Source organism: Lissotriton helveticus, chromosome 5_1 (genome assembly GCF_964261635.1).
Source record: "Lissotriton helveticus chromosome 5_1, aLisHel1.1, whole genome shotgun sequence".
Taxonomy (NCBI): domain Eukaryota; kingdom Metazoa; phylum Chordata; class Amphibia; order Caudata; family Salamandridae; genus Lissotriton; species Lissotriton helveticus.
The window spans coordinates 944036735-944047562 of record NC_136065.1 but is presented as its reverse complement, the minus strand read 5'-3'; the positions used below and the strand labels follow the sequence as shown (position 1 = coordinate 944047562).

Below are 10828 nucleotides of genomic sequence, written 5' to 3'. Positions count from 1 at the left end.
TCACCAAGACGTCGATATTGAACCTCCATCTACATGGGAGATCCTTGGTATGTCGTCCGCATAGCAGTAGGCTGATGCACGAGTGGTCTGAGCTGGGTTCTTTTTTATCCAAACACTGATATGAGTGGATTGTTTTCTACATTTTCATAACATAAGAAGGTAATGAGTGATAGAGATGGCACGGTTGCGCCTAGATTACGCATTATGATTCTCAAAGTGCCAGTTCTCGCTTCTTCATTGCATTCTTCCTTACAATAGTCACATCCTCTGGTTTAAGGGTTGTACCACACAGTGGTAACCCTGGGATGGAACAAACATGAATTTTACCCTGAATTTCATGTGCTTTTGTTTTTCCAGTATGGAGGGATTAGGTAGACAGGAACACAAACTCTGGAATGGAAGCCATGGATTCAGATACCCCTTAGAAGACATTTTCAGTCCTCACGTTAATGTTTGTCTCATAGTCTGGTCATTCATTAGTACCTAGCAGTTTTGAGGCAGTCTGTTGTTAATGGTCACACTGACTTTCAGGCACTATTTGCCGGTATAATGTAACAAACTGCATAATATGCACATTCGGTTTAATATAGTGATGTAATAAATTCATTTCAAATTGTATATGTAGTTGGTTATTGTTTATTAACACATCAAAAGGAAAAATTCAACTTCAGCATTTAAGCACATCATTTTGTTAGCATATAACACGTGCCATTTCATAATATCAAACATGTTTAAGTACATAAATGATAACGTAAATTTGGAATTGCTACATTTTGCAAATATATGATGTTCAGTTACTATGCGTTTCTTTCATGGGGTTGGATGTATTCCAGTCCTAGATTTGCAAAAATGTCTTCTTCGCTATCACATTTTATGAACGCCTTCTGAAAAATAAGAGAACAATGTAGGTTATAAAAGCTGGGACCCTACGAAGTAAACACTCTTTCCACTTGTATTTGCCAGAGATTTCACCATGTTAAACCATTTTCTGTCACATGTATCAGAGTTCACAATTTAATACCTTTTCCTTGTGGATTTGTCAGAACATTCATAATGTAAGTCCCCTTCATATGGTAATTGTTATATAATCCGCAGTATAAAAGCCTTTCTTGTGGGATTTGTCAGAGAATTCACAATGTAAATCACGTTCCCCACACAAATATCACAGTCGGCAACAATCTGTATGGGACCAGGTGACAATGTGCACACCAAGAGGCTAGAAACCTAACAAGCATTGGCAAAGCCAATTGGTTTTGCTTTATGGGAACTGTGATGCTGCGTGTAAGGGTGCGGGGCAAGGGTGGGCTGTGAGAGTGGGCGTGGCTAAAAAAACAAAATACCTCTACATTTTTTCAGTCTTTCACCTTCTGGTAACTACATATAAAAATAACACACAGCTTACAAGAGAATGTATATGTTAATCAGTGCGAAATACACTATCTTTCTAAATGAAACCTCTATTAGTTAATGCACTGCGCCAAATCCTGGTTGATGCAATGGAGAATAGTGACTTGTGTAGGTTTAGTGCTATAGGGTCCCAGTCTTTGACAGAAAGCACTGTGAACATGCAAGACATTATTTCAAACTTACATTACACACAGTATAAGATAGGCTGCTACAGACTCAGCAAAAAGGTTCAAGATAAAAAGTGTTTCCAAAATATAGAGTTTTTGCAGGGTGTAGTTAGTGCATTTTTGTTATTATATATAACTCATTTAAAAGCACCCGATTCGTAGCTTAGCATGTTACTACCTTAGGGTACCCCTCAAAAAGAATAAATGTGTGTCATCAGAAAGCAATTTTTTATGGTATCTGTCTTTTAAAAGAACGCACTTCACATTTTAGCAGGTAGCTCTCAAACAGAAGAAATATGTATCACTAGGAAGTTTCAAGGGATTCCATCAGTTAAAGCCAATTCCGGCTACCAGGCGCCCTTTACATTTGCAGATTCAGCATTTGGCACATTTACACTTCTTTCAGGCAATCAGGCCCTCTGCCAACTTGCCAAGAAGGCTTTTCTAGCTGTCTTCACCTCCCTCGATTTCACTGCTCAGGAGGCTACCTGAATGACACTTTAGCTGAAGCTTTTCAGCTACCAGAATTAACCATTCCGGGACGGCTGACTTTTGACAAGAAGTAGGTGAACTGTTTTCCTAAAATTAAAAAAGTAAGGGCACGCAGTGCCCCTCAGGTCCCCCCCACTTCGACCACGGCTTGTTGTAGGTATGATGTTACTTGTTGCATCATATATCTGAATGCAATGACAGAAACAGCAAAATACAAGTCGAGCGGCACAGATTTTTAGCTTCCGTGTTTTTAAGCCACGCCCTTAATCACATTGACCACGCCCCTTTAAGAGACTCCCCCAGCCCCCGCCCTCCCAGTTTTTTCATCCCACTTTCAGCCCTGGGAGCAAGGGAGCACAGTGAGAGCAATGTACTCGTTCGAAGCAGGCCATGGTGTTTGGATGATGTCCTGCGGGTCAAAGAGCTGCCAGTAAAAGAGATGTTTTGCATTTTGTACTCCCGATGCGGAGGTGCATGTAAACAACCAAATAGAGAGTGAACGTGGTTAAAGGCGAGAGTAGCCGAATTTGGAGCTGGAAACCAGGGTTGAGTCTCTGGGGAGGCTCAACATCCTGTGATTCTGGGCAAATCACTTAGGGCCAGATGTAGGTAATTTTATTTTGCCACTTCTTAAATACCGAATCATACCGATTCGGTATTTAAGAAGTGGTAAAATAGATGGGGGGAGATGTAGGTAAATCCAGATGTGGATTTACCGATTCGGTAATATTCAGTATTTACCGATTCGGTAAATACCGACCGGTAATGCCCATTCATTCCTATGGGCTTTGAAGCCCATAGGAATGAATGGGCATTACCGATTCGGTATTTACCGAATCGATAAATACCGAATTTCACAAGGGTGCAGAGGGTGTCACTTTGACACCCTCTAGCACCCCCAAAACAGGTTCGGGTGCCATGTGGCAGGCATACATGCCCTAAGGGCAGGTCTGCCTGTCATATGGCACAGGTGTGCATGCACACGTGCATGCACACCGGAATCGGTATTTTACCATCAAATTCAATTTGATGGTAAAATACCGATTCGGTAAGGCTTGTGGGACTCAGAAGAGTCCCACCTACATATCAAATTTACCGAATCGGTAAAAATACCGATTCGGTATTTTACAGAATCGGTAAATTTACCGATCGGTAAATTTACCGATTCTGTAAAAATCTGCCCCCTACATCTCAAATTCCATTTACCGGTCGGTAACGGCCGAATTCGGCCGTTACCGACCGGTAAATGCCTACCTACATCTGGCCCTTAATCTCTCAGTGCCTAAAAATGAATGTGTCCGTTTGTTATACAACTAGTGCTCATGGAGGAGCTGCGCACACATATGTAAGAATCAGGCCTTGTAAAGCACTCTAATATATTGTATTCATGTGGCATGTTCTGCAATTACAGCCATGTCGATTGTCCAAAAAAGGACGGTCAGTTTTAACCAAATCATTTAACAAAGCTCACAGAACACTTTCTAAGGGAATATGGTAAATGACAGATCCCTGGAAAATGCTTTATAAAGGCTGAAATGCTTATATACAACAGTGAAGTAGTAAAAGCGGGCAACATGTTTATGAGCCATGACTTATTCCTTCGAATAACCTGAGGGTGTATTGTGTTTTGAAGTAATTTATTGGTACGATGATTAGCTTGACATGACTTCAAGGATTTTGTGCCAGTTATGTGTCATTGAGTCCACCCGAAGGTCATGCGAGAAAATGAGTTTAAGGAATATACACAACTTTGCAATGCTTCTTTGAAAAATGGCAGCTCGGGGTGGAGATGTTTGAATTCATTTGTTGTCTGTGAGGGTGTACTGCAACATTGTGAGGAAGTGGAGGGACATCTCATCCACAAATTTGTAAACACTTTGAATAACATTTGGTAGTTGTCCCATAGAAATGAGAGGTTTTGGCTGAAGCATGACTGATTTGTGGAAGGAGCGCCTTTGTGTCGTAACAGTCAGAGCTGTCTACTTTGGAAATGGATTCCAGTCTCTACAACTCAACATCCTTTGATTTTAGGCAAACCACTTCATCTCTCTACGCCTAAATATGAATGTTTATAAAAACGTTTATAAAAAAAGGGGGGCCAGCAAGGGATTTTGTTTGTATTGTTAGAATTCAGTCGATATGAGACTTAAATTAATTGAGTACTCACACTGTTATAAACTAATGACTGTAGTAAATAAATTGCAGAACAGACAAATAATGTTACCACACTACCATTATCCAAGATAATAATACAATGACCAGGTTTTTGAAAGTAATGAAATGAAATGAAATGAAATGAAATGAAATGAAATGAAAAATTGCATTTGTATAGCGCATAACTGCCCTAGGGCCTCGCAGCGCTTGAAGATAAAATGGTTTAGCGCAGGCTCGGGGCAGATCAGCAGGATTTAGCAAACAAATGCGTTTTCAAGGCCTTTCTGAATGAGAGGAGGTTGCTATTTCCTCGGATGGCAAAGGGGAGGGCATTCCAAAGTCTGGTCGCCGAATGGGAAAAAGAGCGGCCACCCCAACGGGCTTTGTTAATTTTAGAGGAGGTGGCCAGCTGCAAGGTACCAGACCGAAGGGGGCGTGCTGGGACATAAGGCGTGACCAAAGGGTGCAGAATCGCTGGGCCTACACGGTGAAAGGATTTGTGCATAATGCACAAAGCTTTAAACTGCACTCTGGCAGCCATTGGGAGCCAGTGGAGGTCTTTCAGAGCCTTCCTCGCCGACTGCCGACGGGAGAGATTGAACAGTAGGCGGGCCGCACTGTTTTGTGTGACCTGAAGCCTCTGCAGTACCGAAGCCGGTGCTCCTAGGTAGAGAGCATTCCCATAATCCAGGCGAGAGAGAATCAGGGCCTGGACCATGGTCCTCCTCGCCTGGAAAGGGAGCAAAGGGAGCACCCGCCGGAGCATCCTCATTAGTCCAAAGCAAGTGGCGGCAGTCTTAGTAGCCTGGACCGAGAAATCAAGGGCGGTGTCAAGCCAGATCCCGAGGCTCTTTATCTGGGACTTGGGGGCAGGAGGAGCGCCAAGACATGGTGGCCAGACGGGTGCAAGAGCAGACGGGGAGGGATTTCCGAGTAGAATGATGTCTGTCTTCTCCCCGTTAAGCTTCAAACAGGAGGCTTGCATCCATCTGGCAACAGCCTCTAGACAGGGGCCTAAGGTGTCGGATGATCCATCTGCGTGGTCTAACGAGACCACAAGCTGCGTGTCATCCGCGTAGGTGACTATACGCACACCAAAGGGATGGACTATCCTGTCCAGAGGTTCCATGTAGGCGTTAAAGAGGGTCGGACTCAGGGAGGAGCCCTGAGGTACCCCACACCTGAGAGGGTGTTTGGGAGAGACTATCTCACCCTCGAAGACCTGGAAAAAGCGCTCACTCAGAAAGGAGGTAAGCCAGTCTAGAGCCGCGCCCGACACGCCCATGCCCGCCAGTCGGTGTAATAGCGTGGCATGGTTCACCGTGTCGAACGCGGCGCTAAGGTCTAACAGGATAATGGCCACCTTTCCTCCCCGATCCAAAGTCGTTCTTGCTTCCTCTGTAACCGCTAACATAGCGGTTTCTGTGCCATGTTGAGGGCGAAAACCTGTCTGGGAGGCACGCAACAGACAGTTGGACTCCAAATAGTCTGTTAAGATATTGTTGGCGTGCCTCTCCAGCAGTTTACTCAGCCAGGGGAGCAACGAAATGGGGCGATAGTTGGACAGGTTGCTCTGGTCCAGGGAGGGCTTCTTGAGAAGCGCCCTCACCATGGCGCACTTCCAGGGGAGTGGGACCGACCTGGCCACGATGGAGGTGTTTAAGGCTTCCAGGATGACAGGACGAATAACGTCCAGTGCCTTGACAAGGATCCGGGGGGGTGCCGGGTCATTGGGAGACCCGGAAGAAACTTTAGAAATTAATCTATCCAGGCTGCCGGCATCAAGAAGCGGAATTATATCCAGTTTGCAGAGAGCCGGAGAATCAGCTGGCTTAGATGGGACGGAGGGGGCGTTGACCGTAGGATTACTAAAAGAAGAGTATATGGTCGAAATTTTCTTGGAGAAGAAGGCAGCTAGCTCATTACAGCGGTCTTGTGCCCCTTCAGCAGTAGGACGCTCAGCCGGGGGTGAAATAAGGGACTTGGCTATCCTAAAGATTTCCCTAGGCGCGTTGGCTGCAGCACTAATTTTCCCTTCGTAGAAGGAGGTTTGCGCCAATTTAATCTCTGATTTATAGAGCCTTATTGCGGACCTATAATCATCTTTCCTAGACAGAGAATGGTCCTTCCTCCACGCTCTCTCTAGTTTGCGGCAGTCAAGCTTTAATAACCTCAGAGCAGGAGTGTACCAGGGTGCAACTTTAGGTCTTCTGATGAGTTTACAGGGGCGTTTGGGAAGAACTCGGTCTAGGGTGCTGGAGATCCAGTGATCAAAGTTGCTAGAAGCAGAGGCAGGGGTCAAGGCCCTTCTCGGGGGGTCTTGAGTGAGAGCCAATGTCCAGTCGGTGAGGGGAAGTGAGGACCATTTCCTGCCCATGTACTTGGTAGAGGCCTCACGGGGGGAACAGGAGTTAGAAAGCCAGGTGAACGGTATCAAAAAATGATCAGTCCAAGGCAGTGGAACAGGGGACTCTACATTAAGGTTGGTATTACTGTATATGTGATCAAGGAGATGTCCCTTCTTATGGGTCGCCTGATGGCCTCTCTGGCAGAGGTCTAACGCTTGCATGTTGGCACGCAAGTTATTAGCTGCCATATCCTGGGGGTCATCTGAATGGATGTTAAAATCCCCAAGCAGGGTGAGGTTAGATGAGGTCAAGACTGCGTTGGCAGTGAGATCAGTAATTTGAGTGATAAAATTATTCAGGGAACCCGGTGGGCGGTAGAGTAAAATACCAGAAAAAGTGGTGGTAGGGGAGAGATCAAGTGCAAAGTGTAAGCTCTCGCAAGTCAGCAGGGAATTAGGAGTGACCCGACACTTAAAGCTGTCCCTGTATATAATTGCTAGGCCTCCGCCTCTCCCCGATTGGCGGTCGAGGCGCTTAAGTGTGTAGCCTGGAGGTGTGGCCCATATTAAGGACGGGTCGTTGTCAATCTGAAGCCAAGTTTCCGTTAAAAATAGGGCGTCAGGATTAAGCTCATCGATCAACAGATGCAGCTCTGTGAAATGTTTGGGTAGCGACCGGCAATTAAGGAGATACATTCTCCAAGTCTCTCCCAAAGGGAGGGAGTCGCTATATGGGCGGGAGGTGCTCCATGTACAATGTTTACAGTGATGGTCGATATTAGCTGGGGAGACAGAATGGCAACAGGAAAGACTGACGGGGGGACGTAAGGAGTGTAACCTCGTGGAGTTATAGGCAATTCGAGTACCCACCATGGTGCCGGTCACCACCCCAGACCCGGGCCAGCGAGAAGCGTCTGGACGCGGACTGGCGCAGACTGGCTTCTCTTTGGCGCCTCTTCGGCGCGTATACGGCGCTACCGCTGCGCGTCACCGCTGCGCGGGGTGGGAAGAGGTCATATAGATTAGGCGAGGGTGGAGACTAGCCCGTCAACCTCCCCAAGATGGCTGCCCAGGATGGGACAACCAGGAAGTGGTGTCGCTTAAGCCTCCCTCCACACAATCAGCACAGGCTGTGGTGGACCGGGGAGTAGCGACCAGAAAACAAGTAAGAGCACAGAAATGTAATTTTAAAAACACATATTCTCACAGCAATAGGTTTTTAAAATTGTTAAAACGAAATAGCAGCTTGCAGAAGTGTAATTTTAAAAACACATATTCTCACAGCAATAGGTTTTTAAAATTGTTAAAACGAAATAGCAGCTTGCAGAAGTGTAATTTTAAAAACACATATTCTCACATCAATAGGTTTTTAAAATTGTTAAAAACGAAATAGCAGCTTGCAGAAATCCTGGTCACATTCAAGCGCTAGCGCTATGATCTTCGTTTGGTAGGTGATCGTGCGCGCAATATTCCCGCCCTAAAATAGTGAGGGCGAGGGGGGAGACTAGCCCGTCAACCTCCCCAAGATGGCTGCCCAGGATGGGACAACCAGGAAGTGGTGTCGCTTAAGCCTCCCTCCACACAATCAGCACAGGCTGTGGTGGACCGGGGAGTAGCGACCAGAAAACAAGTAAGAGCACAGAAATGTAATTTTAAAAACACATTCTCACAGCAATAGGTTTTTAAAATTGTTAAAACGAAATAGCAGCTTGCAGAAGTGTAATTTTAAAAACACATATTCTCACAGCAATAGGTTTTTAAAATTGTTAAAACGAAATAGCAGCTTGCAGAAGTGTAATTTTAAAAACACATATTCTCACATCAATAGGTTTTTAAAATTGTTAAAAACGAAATAGCAGCTTGCAGAAATCCTGGTCACATTCAAGCGCTAGCGCTATGATCTTCGTTTGGTAGGTGAGTAAGGTAAGTCAAAGAAGTTTTTTGTTTACTTCAAGGCATAGAAATTCATCAAATATCAAAAGCGGGGTACAGAAGGATGCATTCGGGATATACAGGGCGTGTATTAATTATTCCACATGTATATCACAAAATAGTCTAAACTGCTAGCGGATGCAACATAAAGATTTCAAATCAATAAGTAAATAGAAATCAATATTGAACAAATCTCGTGCAGAATTAGACAGTTGTCGACGTTTCGGTCTTCGTGCTGTACTTTCATAAGACCATCATCAGGACATAAACTTTAGTGCATTTGGATGTAGACCCTTCAAAATCGTAACAACATACACTTCCTAGCCAGGTCAGTGATGTTGGTTGTAGAGATAAAATTGCTCGCACCCTTGGTTGAAGTCAGGGAACTGCGGCTTTGCTTCAATCTACGCTCGAAATCTTGTCCAAAAAGGACGTGAGGCGTTTACAGTTCAATTAATGGCATTCAATGCGTCGTCACGTTTTTTGAAAAATCGTGGGCTGTCAGAAAAATGTAATCACTCGATCGGCCGTGACAGCATATTCCACAAAGAACATTTTTATCTCTACAACCAACATCACTGACCTGGCTAGGAAGTGTATGTTGTTACGATTTTGAAGGGTCTACATCCAAATGCACTAAAGTTTATGTCCTGATGAGGGTCTTATGAAAGTACAGCACGAAGACCGAAACGTCGACAACTGTGTCTAATTCTGCACGAGATTTGTTCAATATTGATTTCTATTTACTTATTGCTTTGAAATCTTTATGTTGTATCCGCTAGCAGTTTAGACTATTTTGTGATATACATGTGGAATAATTAATACACGCCCTGTATATCCCGAATGCATCCTTCTGTACCCCGCTTTTGATATTTGATGAATTTCTATGCCTTGAAGTAAACAAAAAACTTCTTTGACTTTCAAAAACCTGGTCATTGTATTATTATCTTGGATAATGTTAGTGTGGTAACATTATTTGTCTGTTCTGCAATTTATTTACTACAGTCATTAGTTTATAACAGTGTGAGAACTCAATTAATTTAAGTCTCATATCGACTGAATTCTAACAATACAAACAAAATCCCTTGCTGGCCCCCCTTTTTTATAAAAGTTTATCTGCCCAAGCCCGCAAGGGTATATTGGGTTGCTCACTTGTTTCTAAGTTAAATATGAATGTGGCATCTAAAGCGCTCCGATATCTTGGGTTCGAGCTTGCGCTATACTTAACTGCGGGGAAAAAAAATAGAAAACATTATGCGGGCGAAGAGGTAGCCTGAAAATGATGCACTCTGTTAGAGTGCTCTACTTCAGATAATAAAAAATATCTTTGCAAGGGTGCAGACACTTGCCACTGGAAGCAGTACTCGGTCCAGGATCCAAAGCCGGGTGAGGGAGACGAGAAGGAGGAGATGACCAGCAAAGTAATATGAGTGATGTGCGTGCCTTCGTCGGAGCCAGTCAATGGTAAGTAAATTGAGGAGGGAGCCACATGGGAGCCAGCCAATGGTAAATATAGGTAAGTAAGGGGCTAAGCCCTTTTCAGATTTATTTTCAAATACAAAAGATTTTGCAAGCAGACGAAGTCTAAAAATCAGCAATGCCTCTGTATGAGCCTATTGCAACACATAAAACATTTCACAATTGTAAGGTGAGCCTGTAGGCTATGTCAAATCATTTACAGTGTATAATGAGAGGCCTACTGCCTTTGTCACCACACTTAATACTCAATAAAGCAAGCACGCTCACTTTATTTAGAAAATAAACATGACCACATACTCTCTGCTTAGAGACCCATCTAACAAGTTACCAGACCCAAAGTATACATTAACATGAGCATAAACTCTCCTTCTGGAGCCACCAATCATTTACTGTGGCTGGACCTCAAACGGGATATATGTATTAAACTTTTTTCCATTTTCATTTGGCAGGGAGTTGCAATTTAAACCCCATTGCAAGTCATTTGTCAAATAGTACAAAATGTAACGCGTTTCCAACAGTGTTTGTCATGGAGTTCATAATGTAAAGCACATTCCTACTGCAATGTTCAGAGAATTCGTAACATTAAACCACTTCATATAACATTTGTCTATGATCACATGTATACTCCCTTTCTATTGCATTTGTCAGATAATTCACAACACAATCCCCTTCCTATTGTATTTTTCATAGAGATCACTACGTAAAGCCACTTGATATGGTTTAACCGCATGCACGCTAGCGGTTTTCCCGCTGCGCGCTGCGATTCGCAAAAACCCTCGTTACGTGACAAGGTCAGCTCGTCATCCGCGTAGCGCAGGTTACGCCCATGACGAGCTGACCTTGTCAGGAG

At 44.1% G+C, this 10828-nt stretch overlaps 1 protein-coding gene across 1 annotated transcript in view; it reads right to left on the bottom strand.

Moving 5' to 3' along the window:
* Positions 1-773: 773 nt before the first annotated feature.
* LOC144752573 (DNA nucleotidylexotransferase-like) overlaps positions 774-10828 on the bottom strand; it is a 418512-nt gene continuing 408457 nt past the window's right edge. Inside the window, exon 5 of the mRNA XM_078640461.1 lies at positions 774-884. Coding sequence (XP_078496587.1) covers positions 798-884 — 87 coding nt within the window. The 3' untranslated portion in view covers positions 774-797. The remainder of the gene's footprint in view (positions 885-10828) is intronic.